This window comes from Haemaphysalis longicornis, unplaced genomic scaffold, assembly GCF_048455015.1.
Source record: "Haemaphysalis longicornis isolate Haplotype H1 unplaced genomic scaffold, Haemaphysalis longicornis Haplotype H1 scaffold_1, whole genome shotgun sequence".
Taxonomy (NCBI): domain Eukaryota; kingdom Metazoa; phylum Arthropoda; class Arachnida; order Ixodida; family Ixodidae; genus Haemaphysalis; species Haemaphysalis longicornis.
This window is the reverse complement of record NW_027526203.1, coordinates 396,265,678-396,285,298: the sequence shown is the minus strand read 5'-3', so window position 1 is coordinate 396,285,298 and position 19,621 is coordinate 396,265,678. Positions and strand designations below refer to the sequence as shown.

The 19,621-nt window shown below is 47.9% G+C and overlaps 1 protein-coding gene across 3 annotated transcripts in view; it reads right to left on the bottom strand.

Moving 5' to 3' along the window:
* Positions 1-1,383: 1,383 nt before the first annotated feature.
* LOC144155335 (uncharacterized) overlaps positions 1,384-19,621 on the bottom strand; it is a 30,406-nt gene continuing 12,168 nt past the window's right edge. For 2 of the 3 annotated variants that reach the window (XM_077686695.1, XM_077686694.1), the window contains 2 exons: positions 6,536-6,819; positions 1,384-6,331 (listed from right to left, as the gene is read on the bottom strand). In XM_077686695.1, coding sequence (XP_077542821.1) covers positions 5,786-6,331; positions 6,536-6,819 — 830 coding nt within the window. In that variant the 3' untranslated portion in view covers positions 1,384-5,785. The remainder of the gene's footprint in view (positions 6,332-6,535; positions 6,820-19,621) is intronic. The other variant, XM_077686696.1, reaches the window with a different exon arrangement.

Here is a 19,621-nt window from a genome sequence, read left to right as displayed (position 1 = left end):
TCAGAATGGGGTGGGGTGCATATGGGAGACATTATCAGATAATGAATAGCAGCCTACCATTGTCGCTGAAGAAGAAAGTGTATGGCAGCTGCATTTTACCGGTACTCACCTACGGGGCAGAAACTTGGAGGCTAACTAAGAGGGTTCAACTTAAATTGAGAACGACTCAGCGGGCAATAGAGCGGAAAATGATACGCGTAAGGGACAAGAAGACAGCGGAGTGGGTCAGGGAACAAACACGTGTTAAGGACATATTAGTAGAGATTAAGAAGAAGAAATGGACGTGGGCAGGGCATGTAATGCGAAGGCAAGATAACCGCTGGTCATTAAGGGTAACAGAGTGGATCCCTTGAGAAGGCAAGCGTTGCAGGGGGCGGCAGAAAGTTAGATGGGCAGATGAGATCAAGAAGTTTGCGGGGATAAATTGGTCACAGTTGGCACAGGACCGAGGTAATTGGAGAATAATGGGAGAGGCCTTTGCCCTGCAGTGGGCGTAGACAGGCTGGTGATGATATATATATATATATATATATATATATATATATATATATATATATATATATATATATATATATATATATATATATATATATATATATGTGTGTGTGTGTGTGTGTGTGTGTGTGTGTGTGTGTGTGTGTGTGTGTGTGTGTGTGTGTGTGTGTGTGTGTGTGTGTGTGTTGACTCGCTTCTCCCGTTGTCCCAGCGCTTCATTTCTTTGTCATGTTCTACCAACAGGCCCAAACCAGCACCCTCGTGCTCTAGTACGTGAAAGCTCCTCCCTCAACACGTCCCCAACCGGAAGATCTACATTGTATGTACCCCGGGACATTCCTCACTGACGGGCAATAACTTTGCCCATAGACAAGTCTGCGAACTTTCCTCCCAGGCCTCTGAGGAAACACCGAGTCTCGTTCCCCTGGTCACATTTCAAGACATCACCCATTGCCGCACTTCAAGAGAACATTTCCCGCATCCTCGAGAGCAGCTTACTATTAGAGAAGAATGAATCCTCCGGAGACTTCAGACAAACACCTTCCCTCACCGAACTTGGCTACATCGGATGTACCCCACCCAATACCCTGCCACCTGTAAATTCTGCTCTAACCCATGCAATCTCATTCATTTGATCTTGGGGTGCGCACATAACTCTGCCCTCCCACCTTTATCCACAACCCTTTCCCTTCCTGAGCTGTGGGAGAACCTGACTACCAGCGTCGGCTTGGTTCTCCAGCAACTCTTGGTGTCCAACGCTGAGACAACACGGTCGTCCCATGGTCTCCTGGACTGAGGGACCCCTCCCACATCACCAGGTTGAAAATAAAGTTTATCAACAACAAGAACAAGGCTTATAAAGACAAAGAAAGAGGCAGCTTGTACGAATGGGATCTCAATAGTTTTAATTTGTTCCAAACTAAGAGAAACGCAGAAGGTACACAAGACATTGCACTTCGCAAATGTAAAGACATCCTACAAATAAATACACATGGTAGAGCACACTTATGGACGTGCGCAGCTAAAGGAGACTAGTCTTTGTTTCAAGGATGCTACAAGACACCCACAGTCAATTAGATAAAGTAAAAATCGACAGTCTGCTTGTGAGGATCTGTAACCTTGTTAACCAATGAGCTGCACTGGCAGCTATAGATTGCTGTGCATAGAGAACACCTTCATTTCTGGGAAATATATAATTTCTTTTAGCGAGCATTAGTCGTTAGTGAATCGCTGAATTGCAAGGAGTATCTACAAATTTACACAGACAGTCTCAGTTTCTAGAAAAAAAATGGAGGAACTAAACAGGAGAAACCACAACCTCATAAGGTTCTGCACCGAACTGCAAGCTGACGGTTGTTGTCAGGAGCATTAACTTTGCACTGAGAACAACAGTGATAGAGCTGTGCGCCTACATAACTAGAAAACAAGTCTGTTGCGCAGATATGTAGGTGCCAGGGATATAACACATACATATTTGTAAAGTTCCAGATGTTACGTTTATTCATTCTAGAATAACACCCTGCTCTGTTGGTACGAATGAACCCGACCCCAACTCTTACAAGATCCCCCGACGACAGGCAAAGATCAATGCTACAAAGAAAGCACAGCGAGTGAGATTCACTCTTTTATTCGCTCGGGCAACCTGCGGCTGACTTGTATTCGCACGCAAGCACTGTACAACCACCGAGAATGACGTTAAAGGCACAGCCAACCGCTTTTAGTGGAATGCATGTCCTCTGGCTCATATGAAAGCCAGCGTTTTATGTAGAGGGCCAAGCACAAGCAATTTCTTAATAGGCCGAAATAACATTTCATTTGACATTAAACTTTGTGAAATCTGAAAGGTGGCGCCATGCAGTGTCTAAACGTGACACTACCGCACGTATACAAACAGCCACGTTGGTTTCAATGCGTGACTCAAAACCCCATAAAGAAATAAGGAAGGCTACATTTGATTATTGTGTTAGCTGAGGACAAGTTTCCCAATATTTCTTTTCATCTCACGTACACGTAAAAGTATGTGTTGCCCTATGAGAAAAACCGTTATGGTTAAAGGTGTTTTAAGTAGTACCTTTCATTTGGGATGGAGAGCATAGATACTCCACAAACATCGGTTGGCTGTCCCTTTAAACCGGCACCCTGGTGATCGGCCGGTATTGCTTATTCTGCGTTTTTTGGCGATTCAAGGCCGTTGTTCGTTGCGTTTTCACGCTGCACTCCGAGCGGATCTCACGAGCAAAAACAAGGCACTTATGGATTATATATAGCATTCAGTCATAGGGGAAAAAAAAACAAGGCACTTGGAGTTATTGCTTCACACCGGAAAAAATGACATCAAAACATGGGAAGTCGCGCGCTCTGTACAAATAAACAATGAAGGACGGACGCTTTGACGCTTTCCAGTCGTGTGTCCTGTTTTGGCCATAAATATACCCGCGTCATGTATTACCGGTTTTTTACGCATTGAACACATTATCTCTCTCTTTCTTCCCAACTCAGTCAGAAAAATACGACGAGATAGAGGATTGCGTCGATGCGCAAGGCACTTGCGGTGACGCTAGCTTGTAATAAATCAGATAAACACGGCGTGAACACGAAATAAATTCAAAGCACAACTGAAGAGAGTAAGGCACTGAAGTTGGAACCATTATTGCTGAAATAAGTTAATCAAATACATTGAGTCAAAAAGGACAACAAACAAAACTAAAACATATCAGCCCCACATTAATCTGCTTGCCCACAGGCGCACTCAGCACTCGAAGGTCAGCCGCCCATGGCGTATTCAGTAGTCATATATCAACAAACGAGCCACGGCTGTTAGGTTTTCAACAAACGAGTCACAAATCGAGAGCCGAGATGCCAATTTTCCGGTGCCAGAGAGTGAAAGTCCGAGCTAGAAACATTTTATTCGGCTACGACTTTCGCCCTTCATCCACACGTTGACATAACTTCAGTGGGTTTCCTCTCGACGTTCTTTCTGCTTTGCAGAGAGAACAGCCTACACGGGCCCTCATCGCGGCATCCACAAACCAGGAAACTCGGTAAAACGAAGCGAGTGGCCTCTGTTCTCGGTGGGATGAATCCCACGGTGGAAAGCTATGCAATTGTATTGGCACCTGACCCCTAATAATAACGAACAGGACAACACACTACGAGTCACACATATTGCACAAGCCGGCCCAGCTACGCTAGGGGTCAGAGGTCCACTATTCGGCTTGGGGGTAACGCTCTCCAAGGTTTTTTTTTTTCATTCATTCATCGCAGAAAACCAGGACAGCACTCAAGTGAGAGCAGTCACCCACAAAAATGGCTCATACGTACACGCACACACGCGAGATAACCTGCCTAATAGCGAAATCGCATCTACCCTCAGTTCAATCTGAGTTACTAACACGCTAAACACAAGGGTAAATACATCGAGAATAAACGTCAGCTTTCGTTTAGCAACAGTGGAAAAGGTAGTCGCGTCTAAAAATAGGTCACATCTGATTCGATGAAATGGATGTAAGGCACGTCGTGAGTGAATGTTGAGATGAATTTGCTGCTAGGCCGCAGGAATGCTCGTAATAATGTGTGTGATGAGAGAGGGTGAGGCGTTTGGTGCACTGCACTGCTTTGGTTCGCCGCTGGCGCGCGCTGAAAACTTGTGATGTTCAGGCATGTCTTACCCAATGTTGTGATTTACACAAATGTCATGCCCATGACTTGTACCCCTTTCATTCTGACAAGAAATCATCGGCTGTTTACTTTCGAAGCAACCTTTCACGGTGCACCAGCGCACATGAGCAATTAATTTCACCCTGCTATCAAACGTTTCGGCTAGGTGGTGATTCGTTAACCTTGGTGCCCCGAACACGTCCCTGCCGCCACGTAGAGACCGTTTCGTTGCGCTTTCATAGCCTCGTTCCCAACGCTATCGTAAGACATGCATGCATAATGGCCACCCACACGCGCATTAAAAAAAGACCTGAAAGGAGAGCTTTCGTGACTCAGGCGCTTTTCGACTGCACCATGGTCAGTACTCAAACTGCTTCTGCATGCAATTACATCGCGGAAAAGTCGACAAATACGCTTTAAAATACTAGCAGTTCTTTTCAAATTAAGGAGGTGTAAGACTAACCGCACTTTTTACTATAAAAGTGCGAGTTGCTCATTAACCTATTCCAAATTTTTCAAGTAAGTTTTGCACTTGAATACAGGACATGGATTAGAGATACGCAGAGCTCGCAAGCTTTCCTGAACTAATGCAGCCTTCGCGCAAATCTGACGGGCTGGGTGATTTTTTATGTCGCTCTCACATGCAAGCTTAGAAATTACCACATGTTTTTTGCAGCTCCACAGTCATGTAGTTTGCTTGTTATAACTATGCTGCTATGTCCAGGACGCAATTACCAACAATAAAATTTAGCTGCAGTCTACTTAATAAACTGTTAGTCTTTTGATTCTTGAAGCTTCCTAATACTCCATAGTACTGAGTCATCACCTCCATTCATTCTGCAAAGACCTGAACTAGCCCAAAAAGCAAAAAGAAATGTTGATTTGCATTCTCTAGTGAACTGCGGAAGGCAAGGAGCCATGTAATGACGCTTTGCCCATTACAGACTAGCACTGCACTCCGCCTTCAAGTTGATAAACTCGGCTTTACTTTATGTTCAGTTTATTGCACAAAGGGTTATTCAATTTCGAGATCTGAGAGGAAAAAATGTGCAGGGCAATGACGGTGCTAGCTTAAAGTTAAGCCAGACGTATTAAACTGGCATTGAAGATAAATATCCCGAACATTCGGCAAGGGTGGCCATGTTTAACGCATTTGCTCCTGCTGCTTGTAATTATCTATTTTCCTGTCACTTGAGTTGCTCAAATGCACATAAAAGTGGACGGATATCGATAAGGCAAAGGCCTTCACCGGCCGAACATATCATCGTCACTGCAAGGACAGCGATAAAAGAGCGCTTTACAAACTTCCAAAAGAAACGAGCCCCTGGCTAGAAAAAGTCCGCAACCCGCCATCTGTGTGTGTATCTTTCAAACGGCATTCTCCTAGAGATGGCACTGGCTGCAACTACATTCTGGGAAGCTTGTTTTTAGCGCAGCCACTGTCATCAGCCTTTGGGAGCGACCGCGCAAGGATTAAGGTAAAAAACAGCACTAAAAAGACACCGGACAGGCGCCTTTCCTTTGTCTTCTTTCTTGTGCGTGTACTCTTCAGTGCTGTTCTTCTGTCTTAGTCAAAGTACACGGAATAGTCCAGGGTCTTTCCGAGTGCACAACGAGCCCCGCGCGTAGTCGGCTAGAGCTCGGGCTCGACGTCGTGTTCAGCGCCAGCAGCGGACGCCGTCGCGGGCGGGCTCGAGGTGGCGCGGACCCTCATGCAGGAGGACTCCTCGTGCTTGTAGAGGTAGCTCTTGAGTGCGAACGCCTTGCCGCAGCGGCGACACACGAATGGCTTGGTGGGCGAGTGCGTCTGGACGTGGGCGCGCAGGTTGGACTTGTCGGCGAACGCCTTGGAGCATTGGGCGCACTTGAAGGGCTTCTCGCCCGTGTGCGTGCGGATGTGTCCCTGCAGCAGCCAGGGCCTCGAGAAGCACTTGCCGCAGAAGGGACACTGGCAGCCCTGACCATGCGTGCGCACGTGCATCGAGAAGGCCGGCATGGACACGTACACCTTGGAGCAGTGCGGACACTGGCGCGCTTTCTTGTCGGTCACGCTGCGGTGCGTCTGTCGGTGCCGCGCAAGGTTGCTGGACGTGCTGTACCGCTTCCCACACTCCGGGCACGCGTAGTACGGTTCGCCGCCACCGTTGCTCGACAGCCGCGATGCACCGCTCGGCTCCTGCTGCAAAGAAACATGAACCCCAATCAGCCCTGCGCTCTCATGCACGCTGGCCGGGTATCTGTCTCTTTCATCCTTTTCAATAGGCCATAAGTCACGAACAGAGCTGACTACTCCTATCAAAGCTTCACGAGGACTTGAAATTGAATCAGGAATTGCCTCGAAATAACCGGGCCACGTTTCACTACAGTCCAAAGAGGGTCTTACCTGAAGTGTTCGGACTTGCTGGAGCACGGCAGCGAGTATGCTAGCTGAAGCGGCCGCCGCGGGGGACAGCTGCGGCGGCTGGGCGTCGTGCACGGTCAGGCTGAGCGGCTCGTCGGCAGCCACGGTGGGAGTGGCCGTTCGCGAAAGGCTAGCGGGAGACCGTGGACTGGCCGGCTTCCAGGCAGCCCAGCAGCCCTGCGACGTGGCCTCCGGGTCCCGCGAATGGTCCGCATCGTGTTCGGCTGGTGTCTCGGCTGTGCTCACGCTCCTCTCTGGACTGTTCTCTGCGAGGGATGGGGACACCACCTCAGCCACAGCTCGCCGGAACGCAAAGCGATGATGCGCTCCCCGGACTGTACCTCGCCTCAAACGAGGACCTCTCAACTAAACCAGTTAAGAAATACTCGGCATCATCATCATCATCATTAGAGTATCTGTGTCCACTGAAGCACAAAGGCAGGTTTCGGCCGAATGCTACACCAGGGCGGCCAGGTCCTGTTATAGTGAAGGAGCGCTGTTTGTGTCCCAGGTAGCCCTCCTGGTATAATGACACCTGTGTAGTTCAGCCTCAGTAGAATCCGATTATGTCATTCGCATTGGAGCAGGCAGCGCAAAAAACAAACAAACTAGGGTCCCTGAAAGAGGATACTCTCCGAAGCAATGCCCACTTAGGTCACTAGAGGTACATATCTCCCGTTTTTTCTTATGGAATGTGAAGCATTCCCACAGTTCCAAGTACAATTATCTCTGTCCGTACATGCAAGCGTACATAGGCAAGCCACGACCTATCGCGATGTCATTGTCCTCAGTAGAATCGAGAAAGGATGTTAAACTTGTACATATGGATTACAATGGCTGGATGGATCGTCAAGTGGAATGAATACCGGAATTATGACCCCCGTCGGCAACAGGGTCAGTGTGAACATGTCGCTGCGGCGGAATTGAAGAAGAGGATAACCGCACGATCAGTTTAGTGTAGTAGTTCAGATCCTGCGATGATCTTCCTTAATGGTAACTTGTTGCCACCGATTGCAGCGGAGGAAAAACAGTTTGTCTCAAATGCGGAATATCTCATTGGTTGCTCGTAAAAAAAAAGCGTTCCTACTCGTTTTGAGGACGCCCATAGTTTCGAGTTTTTTTCGGGTACCGGGAGCAAAAATATTAAACACTTTGCACATACCCGCAATGACTTTTGTGTCTGTGCCCCGTAATGCCAAAAAGATGCAGATTGTTTACTAGGCGCCAGAAAAGGTGTCAGAAGAACGATAACCGATATTCAAGTGACGCCATCATTTTGTCCTCTATTCTAGGCCACGGCGATAAGTCACTAGGATAATCCGTAAATATAGTTGAAATAACCAGCTTATTGGAAAGGTTCATTTTTATGTAACATTCGCCGAATACCGTAACCATACAGTAAGTAGTATTATACAGGAAGGTCTTATTCCCGTTAGTAGGGCCAATGTATAGTAACTTCTATATACCGCCAGTATCGAACTTTCGCCCACTTCATCACAAGAGAACATTTAGCAAGGCTAGTCCCGCCTGAACAACGCTTGCTCGATCCCTCCCTCCCTCCTTCCCTCCCTTCCTCTTCACCACATTTTCCTGTAATAATGATGTTATCTATTAAATTCAAACAGTACGGCGGTTCTGAGAGTAAGTTAATGTTGAGTTAGGGTTAAACAGTTTGTACTGTAAGAAGTATTGCCAACCGAGGCTGCTCCTTTTGCTCGACGCAAGTGCAAAAAAAGTAAATAAGAAAAAAAGAAATAAAAGGTGTAAACAAAAAGGCACTTCATTAAAGGCACTACCTCTACGAACACATTGACGTCACTGCAATGCCGCTCTGAATAAAGTACAGAACACCTATTTATCACACGGCTCCGTCCGTGGTTGCTCTGGTTCGAGTAGGTTGAGAAGCACGCGCGCTTGCAGTATTTTAGACCACCCACCCTCATACAGGCTCGTGTCAGTAATAGAGCCCCGAAGCGCAACGTTGGCCTCTGTTCTAAGTTGGCTGTTCGGCAACAACTTTCCAAGCAGTCTCACCTGGTTAACAGGATGCCTGTCGCAAGTAGTATGTCCACCTCAAGCTGAAAGAACTCTATACAACTACGCGCCGTACCAAGAGCGTTAGCACGTGTAATTCGGCGAGAATCACATGCATCAGGTACCGGAAGCAGGAGTCTTGACTTCCTGTTTTTGTTTCTTAAGTGAATTTTGTTTGACGTAAAAACAAGTGTCTGCAAGCTATTGAACTAACAGAACATACTGAGATAAATGCCTTGGGAAAATCGGTGTGCACGGATGTCAAGAGCGACCTCGCCAGGGGCTTCGAACACTTTTCGCGTTTATATCTAGCTTACCCGAGGCGCATGTGAACTCGGACCGCTACTTCCGTCTCTAGACGTCGGTTTATTTTGCACGTAGCTTTGCGTCCGCGGGGTCATGCCTCCGTAGCGTCACATCCTGTGTCAGTGCACCTCATAGGCGCAGAGCGAGCGAGAAGGGCAAAAAAGAGCGAGCAGTGACGGAGCCAGCTCCCCCTCGGCCGCCAGTACGGAGCACACTTGCACGCAAGATGCAAGCGGCGGGAAATCCGCGTGCCAGGGCCGCCGTGCGCGCCTGTCGGCCCGGGATTGCGGCTCTCGAACACCGAGTCAAAATTAACCTTGGGGGCTTCTCGGCGCCGCACCGAGCAGGCGCTGGTGGAAAGCGCCTCGGCGAAGCTACTACGTGGCCGGGCGACGCGGACGAGAAGAAAGCAAACAGTGTCGCCCAGGGGGCCGGAAGTGGCCACATGTTGAATGCTCCGCTACCGGAAGCTCTTCCGAAAGACGAGACCCCGAGGGGATATGCGGGGGGACCCTTAGATGGAGGCTGTTACGGGAAGGAAGTGCTTGAATTACAGCACAGTTCAACAGATTGCACATGCACTGCTAAGGGGCTGGGAGATTTCACCTTGAGGAGGACCATTTACCGTGCCCGCGAGATGGAGGAGGTATACGCCGTTTCTAGCACCGGGGCTGGTGTCTGTTTTTTTTTTTTTTTTTTTAATCTGCTGAATCGACATTTGTGAATATCTCCTTGACTGAGGCATTTATTGGCCGCCAGCAGTAATAATGAATTTGTTAAAATGTACTATAGCCCTCACATAAGGAGGCACTCCTGATGGCTGAAAGAATTACCAAAAAATAACTCGAGTGGGCGCACTTAACGCTATTACCATGCCGCTGCGCTAAACAAAAGTCATCGCCTTCGCAAATGCTGCTCCCCCCCTCGTCTGCCCTATTTTTATGGGGTGAAATACGGAACTTTGTGCGACCAGCATCAATCTTAAGCGCACCTCATCCTATGGTGCGCCTGGGGAACGTAACATAGCCAGACCATTTTCCTAGTCCCAATTTTCGAATGCACACGAGTTACTAGTAGTGTTCCGTTTTCCTGATAAACTTCAAAACGCAGTCCTGTTAAACAAAGCTCTTCTAAAATAGCGAGAACTTCTGGTGCTTTCAGTTCCTGTTCAACGATAGCAGGCTCTACCCTTGAATTAGAAAACCTACCCAGCTGCATACCGTTATGTCCAACAGCCTAAATTTTCTCAGTGACCTTTTTTAGTGCGTGAATAAATAGCACATTCTGTTCCTGGTGGGTCCAAGTTGATTTCCGATTAAAACAAATATCCTGAAGAGCTAAAAAAGGCGCACCGCTAAAATTAGTTCCCGTAAAAAACAAATTCTGTAAGAAAGAAAGAGAAAACTGACGTAGCGAAAATGTTCGCCCATATTGATAAAAAAAATGTCGGAGGGTTGGGCTGGTCCTACAAAGAAATATTGTACGGAAGCATACATTCTTAGCTATAAAGAGTTGTTCAATACCCCACCGCGGGTACCTGATACTCTAAGCAAGTAACACTTTGCTGGGCTTCAGAGTTCGCCACACAGAATTCCGGCACGAGCACCAATTTCTTGTGTCCGACCCTCCTAGTTTTAGCTCAAATAAATTATAACAAATGGTTAATGAATTATTAAACAAAATAATTAACGAACAATAAATTAATTATGTAATTATTTAGGCGATCATTGCACGTTCTTGACTGACTGAAATGATCAAGTTGATTAGCCATTTTATAAAGCGTCGTCCGATACCCACCTCCAGGTATTGCCAACGAGCTTGATTCACTCTGCAGAGATGTCTGTGCTAGTGTGTCTCAAGATGTGGGTTTTAAAGCGTCATCACCATCATTTTTCCTTTGTGCTTTTCCTTTTTTCGCTCCTTTACTATGATTATAACAACCTTGGCCAATCGCCCTTGTTGGGCCTTTGTTTTGGCTCACTTAAGCTCAACGACCTCCCAAGTAGCGTCAAATTGATAGTATGTCAAGCTGCGGGTACTGTTTGACAATTTAAAATCTGGAAGCGTAACATTAGGCCTAATGTCACGCCAGGGCATATCCCCAAAACGGGCACCCCCCCTTCCTTCCCTCTGCGAGACCAGCAGTTCAGGGCAGATCGGATGGCTTTCTAGCAACGAGGACTCCATTGATAAGGCTCCGTCTTACACTTGCAAAAACAAGGAAGGTAGGGTAAAAATGTTTTTGCACTGAATGTGAATGCCGAAAACTCCCCTTCCTGATTATAGCGCTTCCAACGTATCATAGGAAGTAATGAAGATAGCACTATATATAAAGCGCGGAGAATTACAAGACATCACAAATAAATGATGAGTCTGTGCTCTTGATCGGATGATTTTTTTTCCCCTTTAGCTTGAAACGGGGGGCAGGTGGTGATCTATGCGCAAGTCCATAGGCGAAACTAGCTATAAATTTTTCCGTAAGCTTCATGGCGGGATAAAAAAGCCGTGGTGCCACATACGGAAAAGTTTCCCTGCTGACGTGTACCAGCAGGTACTTCAGTGGTGAGAACAACTGGCAGTTGCCACACAAAGAGAAAAGTGATCCGGAATGTACCAGGCGGTAAGAAAGACACCAGTGGGAGTGCGGAGGAGCCTCCCGCAGAGCCGGGGTTCTGTGCCGGGGTTTACGCGGCGGGGCAGTATTTCACGTTCCGCCCGGTGGTCTCTGGCGAACCGCCAGGGCCACGTTGCTTCTGGCGCTCCGCGCGACGGCAGACAACGCAGCAGCGTGCTAAATCGAGCATAAGACCACATCCTGACTTGTCGCACGCGACGCGAACGCCGCGGAGAAGCCGAAATGCACAAACACAGCGACCGACGACACAGCCGCGGTGGTTTAAGCCTAGAAGAAAACAAAGGACAGGAGCCGTTCATGAGTCTCCGGGAGGTCGGCGCCTCGTGCGGGAGCAGCGACAGGCTCGGCGGCCCCAACCGGTGCCTGCAGCGTCTCATCGGGGGGCGCCGGCCTCCCTCCGCGGATAATCGAAGCCGTGCTCCACTTGCGGCCAATGGAGGCATCAAGGCCATCGGCGCGGTATTGGAAGGGATCGAGCCTTTATCGGCACCTGTGCCACAGGCGCCTCCAAAGGCCGCGTGGCGATGGCCCCGGCCATTCAAACAGCGCGAGTGAGCGTAATCTATAGAGGGAGCGATCCACTTGGGGCTTCCGCACACGGTTCGCTAGGGCGACTGGTGTGTCATGCCGCGATTTTTTTGTCCACATCCAGATGAACATTTTTTTGTTTCGCAAATTACAGACGGTAGTCCTTTCCTACCGTGAGTGGGGAAAGGGAAGAAGGGAGGAGAGGGGGAGGTGATCACTCAATCGTTAGAGATGGCTCGTTGGAGATAGATGATCAGTGATTTCTTTGGGAGGGAAGTGTAGAACCCACCTCACACTACCCTTGCCAGGCCACTCTTAATTAAAAACACAAATAGAGCACGCAGAAAATTTGGGTCTTTTTACGTGGGGTGATCAGGAGACGAGTTAGGGGGCAGAACACTGAGCAAAAAGTCACGAGAAGATGCGAAACCTGCACAGTGCCAAGTAAGGTGTTTGAGGTCCGAGAAAACATTTTGCTGGTAATGGGGACAGTACGGACAGGCTGAAGAGTCCAAGTGCAACCGTTTCTGCAGTGTGGAGGGTGTAATGGCAGAATTAGCGATTGTCTTGTTAACAAAGACTTCTGCGGAACGGGGTAGGGTGGGGACACCATGCAGGTAGCCCTGCGGAGTCTTCTCAACGAGCCACTTTCTGCGAGAATGTTTAGCATGATCCAGTTGGAGGCACGGATGTAGACCTGGACCAGTTGCAAGATCGGGAGAAATCAAGGGAGGTGTAAACTGAAGGATCTCCCGCGCTGCATTATGAGCAGCGTGATTGCCGACCCCCTGGGTCATATGCCCCGGAATCCAGGCTACACGGACTTGCGTTTCGTCTCGGGCCAGTAGGTTTACCGGGGCCTGGATGTGATGAACGGTAGGGTGATCAGAGTAAGCCCTATTGAATTATCTGATGGCGGCGTGGGAATCATTGAGGAGGCGGACTCTGGTTCGAAATTCTTTTTGCAACGATCATGGGTATAGAATTATTTAGTTGTCCCCAAAAATCTAACTCCCGATGTTTAGTGCCGTCTTATACGACCCAAGTTGTGCACCCTTCCGCACCGCGCACTCGCATGACCAACTGTGACCAACTGAGCGGATTCGGCGGATGACGACGGGCTCCAGCGCCCAACTAACACCTAGTCTACGTGCTGCAGGGCTACGTATAAACTTTGATCACGTGGGGATGTTTAACGAATGCCCAAATTTCCTATGGGTGTGCGTTTCTGGGTTCTTCGTTGATAAAAAAACAGACGCGCCACCGGGAACCAAGCCCGCGGTCTCTTGCTCGGCGGCACAATGGCTGAGCCACTGAGCCAGCATGACAGACGAGAATGCACAGTGTGAGCATAATGCCCCGCACTGCTCACTCACTGCTCGCATTGCTAGGGTCAACCGCAAACCACATATTTAAAAGTCAAACGATATACAGGGTACCAAGTCATCTGCCGTATTCGCTCCATTTGTAACTGTGAACGGCCATTCGGGTTTGTATGCCAAAGCATAACCATAGTAATTTTCAGGAGTGGTAGAGCGATACAAAGGTTACGAGATATTCATTTTATATATAAGGCTGTGAGCTTGACTTCTTTGCTTCGGTATTTTCTACTGACACCCAACTTGCTCGCTCAATGGTGATCATGATAAAATTTCGCCGGATCACTCACTCACCCACTCACTCACTCACTCACTCACTCACTCACTCACTCACTCACTCACTCACTCACTCACTCACTCACTCACTCACTCACTCACTCACTCACTCACTCACTCACTCACTCACTCACTCACTCACTCACTCACACTCACTCACTCACTCACTCACTGTATTCACTATATTGTTTTTTAAGTTATGAAGGCCCGGCTTTAAACACAATTACTTGGCAAAATCTGCCAGTACTCGACACCTAAATCTTTTTTTTTTGCATTTATTAATTTGACAGTCTGTTTCTCGAGTTTAACATTATTTCCGTACATGTGCGTCTTCGTTTCTTTCATCCTCGGCTTATTTTTTCTGCACTCACTTTCTTTTAACGAAACTGCAAGGCACCATACTAGGGAGCAAAAAAAAAAAAAAAAAAGTGCCAGTACGTTTGGGGAACTTGCGGCTTCAGAAAACGCTAGAGCGGCGTCAACTCTCTCCACCATGGGTGTGAAGAAACCGGCAGTTTACTACTCTAACGATACATCCTTGCCCCCCTTCCAATTTTCGAAAGGCAGCGCGCACTTTATACGTCTAACTCACGCCCAACGATCGACCCTGGAAGCTGTCAAAAATGTCTGGACGACCACGAGTCGTAAAACGTCAGGAGAGAAAAAAAAAAGGGCGACCTCCGTATGCACTGCGAACTGCCCCTGCTGGTTCAAAGCTGTCGCCTCGGCCAAGCATCCCTTGGAGACACCTAATATTCGTTCCCGCATACATACCAAGGGACGCAAGCAGTTTTATGGCCGGAGTCTGGGGCAGAACGCGTAAACATTACATGTTCCATAGGAAGCGCAGTGCGTGTCTTGTTACAATATTTTGGGAAAACACGTCTCCCGAGCTGTTACAAAAATAAAAATCATCAATCATCGGCACATGACAGCCTTTGCATGGTGTCTGATTTTCTACCGGCAAGTTATTCCAGACGGCGCTTCCGGGTGTTTGGTTTTGCAGAGGTGTCGTGGAACTAAATTTTAATTACCTAAACTTCCCAGTAACGAAAGTTTTGTTCGCTTTTTTGTAGCAATATTGTTTGCAGGAAAATAACAACGACCTTAAATTACAAATGACGTATTTAAACACAATTACTTGGCAAAATTTGCCAGTGTTCGACACCTAAATCTTTTTTTTTTGCATTTATTAATTTGACAGTCTGTTTCTCGTGTTTAACATTATTTCCGTACATGTGCGTCTTCGTTTCTTTCATCCTCGGCTTATTTTTTCTGCACTCACTTTCTTTTAACGAAACTGCAAGGCACCATACTAGGGAGCAAAAAAAAAAAAAAAGTGCCAGTACGTTTGGGGAACTTGCGGCTTCAGAAAACGCTAGAGCGGCGTCAACTCTCTCCACCATGGGTGTGAAGAAACCGGCAGTTTACTACTCTAACGATACATCCTCGCCCCCCTTCCAATTTTCGAAAGGCAGCGCGCACTTTATACGTCTAACTCACGCCCAACGATCGACCCTGGAAGCTGTCAAAAATGTCTGGACGACCACGAGTCGTAAAACGTCAGGAGAGAAAAAAAAAAGGGCGACCTCCATATGCACTGCGAACTGCTCCTGCTGGTTCAAAGCTGTCGCCTCGGCCAAGCATTCCTTTGTAGAAACCTAATATTCGTTCCCGTATACATACCAAGGGACGCAAGCAGTTTTATGGCCGGAGTCTGGGGCAGAACGCGTAAACATTACATGTTCCGTAGGAAGCGCAGTGCGTGTCTTGTTTCAATATTCTGGGAAAACACGTCTCCCGAGCTGTTAAAAAAATAAAAATCATCAATCATCGGCACATGACAGCCTTTGCATGGTGTCTGATTTTCTACCGGCAAGTTATTCCAGACGGCGCTTCCGGGTGTTTGGTTTTGCAGAGGTGTCGTGGAACTAAATTTTAATTACCTAAACTTCCCAGTAACGAAAATTTTGTTTCCCAGCCGACGGTCTAAACACTCTCCTCTGTTCGGCCTTGGGGTGGGCTCCCCCCCTCAGAGTCCCGCACGCAACACAGTCAAGAGCCACGGTGGAAACACGCTCGCCTTGTCCCAGTCCTAAAGCCAGGTAAAGTTCCCACCGCCATCGAGTCCTACCGACCTATAGCGCCCCTGTTACGGTCAAGACTGAAGCGGGCAACTGACTTCATTGCGGCATTTCTGGCAAAACGACGTTTAGTAATATCAGGGAACAAATGTGCTGCCATAGCCTTCACGAAGAGTGACCTTACACGCAACGGCCTCACTGTTGGAGGGACCGCAATTCCATACGTCCCTACCTACAAGCTCCTGGGAGTAACATATTTGATAGTAATCTCACCTGGTCGCCTCATGTTCGCCACCTCAAGGACAAGATTACTTCATTCGCCCGCATATTTTGTATGCTTTCCACCAACGCCGGCGGTTGTTACGTCAACTGCATTTCAAAGTGCATTGATGGGCTTATCGTGTCCTGTATGGTCCTGTTCATTTTTGACTAAATACTGTGTATTTTTGAATAACTTTTCACTAAATGTGCGGAAATCAACAAAATTTCTGTTAACAAGACTATTCGATTTTGTGTGCGTGTGTGTATGCGTGTGCATTTACAGAATATTAAAGATACAGAATATTAAAGACGATAGTCTTTCTTGGGCTACCTAAACCCAGAAATTTTGGTCTGTCTGTATGTCTGTATGTCTGTCCGTCTGTCTGTCTGTGACTCGATTCAGCCACCCGGCCAAAGTAATTCAATGCCTGCGCAATAGTCTTATATAGTCACAGCTAAATGCGCCCGTCTAAGTCCGGTGTAGTGTTCATACTTGTCAATATTGTTGAAGAACAACAAGAAATTACGCATATATAAGACAACAAATTGATACAGAAGTGATATTTGCAGCGTTCCTTTATAAAAAATCGTACATGTTTGACATTGGCAAGATTAAATACTTCATCAACTGAAGAAGAACATATCACTCCGCCGTCGCCTGCTGTCGCCCGCGCCATATAGCTTCTGGCGGTATTTGAAGAAATTAAGTGGCAAGAGTTACGCAAGGTTCCACTAGATAGGTTCCACGTTCTGCTTGCAACGCACGTGGAGTAGGGAAACGCGGTTCTATAAACGTTGAAGTAGAGCGCCTCGATTAACGCGCGTCTTCGCCGTACGGCAGCGTTCGCATCGAGACACCCGGTTTGGAGCAGTGGAACGCGGGATATTTAAAGTGATTTAAGCAAACCTTTGACGTATTTACCTTGGGAGGAGCGCTAGGCAAGAGGAACAACATGAGAGGTGAGCAGGAAAGCGAAGGGAGGCATTTACTTCGCAAAAGCCGATAAAGACTATCGTCTTTTGACGGCATTTGCAACGAAAGGAGCAGATACGCGGCCAATTTTTTTGTTGTTAGTCTTGCCTACCGGTGTTATATAATTTGTAAACTAACTGTGTTGATATTATGTGCTCCCCCTTACTCTATGCCCCACCCCATGGGCTTGTAAGGTATCTTGAATAAATAAATAGACTCTCTTCTCCGGCTATACGAAGCGGTTTGCGTTGGCCCGATGCGTTACAGCATCCCTGCTTTGGTCCCTATATCAAAAGGAACTGTCAACGGGCTACAGAGCATGCAAGTACAAATCCTCCTGGGCCTCCATTGGCGTTACAAAGACAACCTCTACCACCGGAACGCTGACAGAATGCAGGTAGCTCTCACCACTCGCTCTAAGCAAGGAATTGCTTCGTGCGCGTCTGCGGATTGTGGCAAGATAGCGGGGCCACCCTTAAGCGACAAGCTGGGCCAAAGAAGTGAGGGAATTTCTGCCGCAGGTCTATCAAGAGCCTGCTCCTCCTGAGCACCCGCCCTGGATGTTCCTGCCTATACCGGTCACGACTACTGTCCCCGGCATCACGAGGAAGGTGCATCTTCCGGCTCCCCCCTTAAAGTTCTTCGCTCTGTACTACATTTCGCGTATATACAAAGACCACACTCATGTGCACTGCTGGGTCGGTGTCATCCACATCATTCACTATCGGGGTGTGGATACCGTCATCGCGCACCTCCATCAGTGCCATGCTCAGTCACAAAACTTCAACTACGGCTACAGAAATTGCAGCTCTGAGGGTGGCTTTCGCTGACATCATCAAGCAGCCCGTACGAGAGTGGGCTATCTTCACAGACTCCAGGGCTGCACTTCAATGTCTAGCGTCATTTCCAAAAGACCAGCTTGTATCCGACATTCATGCCCTACATCTCCAAGCTTACAAGCGCACCATCACATAGCAGTCCAGTGGATTCCAGCCGTTGTGGGATAACTGGCAATGTGAAGGCGGACATTGCTGCATCCATTGCGCATAACCATCGTGCAGCGGCAATATCCATACCATTCTCAAGGAAAGATGCATCTGTCCATGCATCTAGTGTGGCATGGAACATGCAGCGAGCAACCTGGGATGACGTATCACGTCATTATGGGCCGCTTATTTTCCGTTGATCCAAACTACAAGTTCCAAATGCCACAAGGACTCTCTAAGCGGGTAGAAGCAATTCTACATGGCATGCGGTTGAATGTCGCATACGTGCATAACTTCCTCTATAAGATGAAACGAACTATGTCGCCACTCTGCCCCCACTGTGATGTGCTAGAAACCCTACAGCACCTCCTCTGTGAATGTGCTCGATTTAGTGAGCAAAGAGTGTCTCTTTCAGCGTCTTTGGGACTGCCGCTTTCCGTGGACATTCAACTAAAGAACGTTTCAGGACCGTAGGCATGTCCCAAACGTGCTTTACGGGCTACAAAAGCTCTGATCAAGTATCTGCAGCACGCAGGTTTAGACCAATGTCTTTAAATATTTCAATGCCTCTGTGAGCATCAAGTTCTTAACATCATCGCAATCATCGTCACCCCGTCATCAACTGGCGTAGCAAGTTAGGCATTTTAGTCCGGATAACATCGCCAGTCCGGATAACATCGCCAGACTTCATTAAAGATCGCTCTCTCTCTCTCTCTCTCTCTCTCTCTCTCTCTCTCTCTCTCTCTCTCTCTCTCTCTCTCTCTCTCTCTCTCTCTCTCTCTCTCTCTCTCTCTCTCTCTCTCTCTCTCTCTCTCTCTCTCTCTCTCTCTCTTCTCTCTCTCTCTCTCTCTCTCTATCTATCTATCTCTCTCTCTATCTATCTATCTCTCTCTCTCTCTCTCTCTCTCTCCCCTCTCTCTCTCTCTCTCTTGCTTTCTTGCTACCAGGTGGTAGCAAGAAAAAAAACAACAACCCGCTTTTATAGAGCCCTGCAGCTTTCAACAACTTCGTTTCCGAATCTTTGTTCTCCTGCAGCTGTGACAACACTGCGGTTTCTGACTCATTCGTTGTTTGATGTGATGCGTTGCATTTTGTATTCTTATCCCCCCCCCCCCCTCCAAAGGTCATACACTGGTCCCCAGTTATCGGTTGTAGATATTCATGAAAAAGGGAACAAGAAAAGAAGGTACTTGGATGACCGCCGTCAGCAAGCGGTGGTCCACCCGAGTAGGCCTTGTCGCGTGTTTGTGGTCCGCCGTCACCCCGCATGCTGGCCAGAAGGCCAAGTGGGTGGTCTACAAATGTAAGCGCATACAGGCCACGTGGTCGAGCCAGACAGGCCCGGCCACTGAGATGTCAGAGCACTTGCACATGTGTTCGGTGGAGCTTTAGGCGAGTTCGATGTGTTCCCTTGTAACCCAGCAGAGCTAAGCGCGGCAAATACCACTCAGGAAAGACGCGACGAGGCAAAGGTTTTTTTAGCATTTGTGTCGTGGTATCCTATCTTCATAGCGTGTTCTGCGCTTATTATTACGTTCTGTAGATTTCAAATGGGAGGAACCTGAGGACGAGAAATGGGTCGCCCGTCTCAGGTCCCTGTTACCAG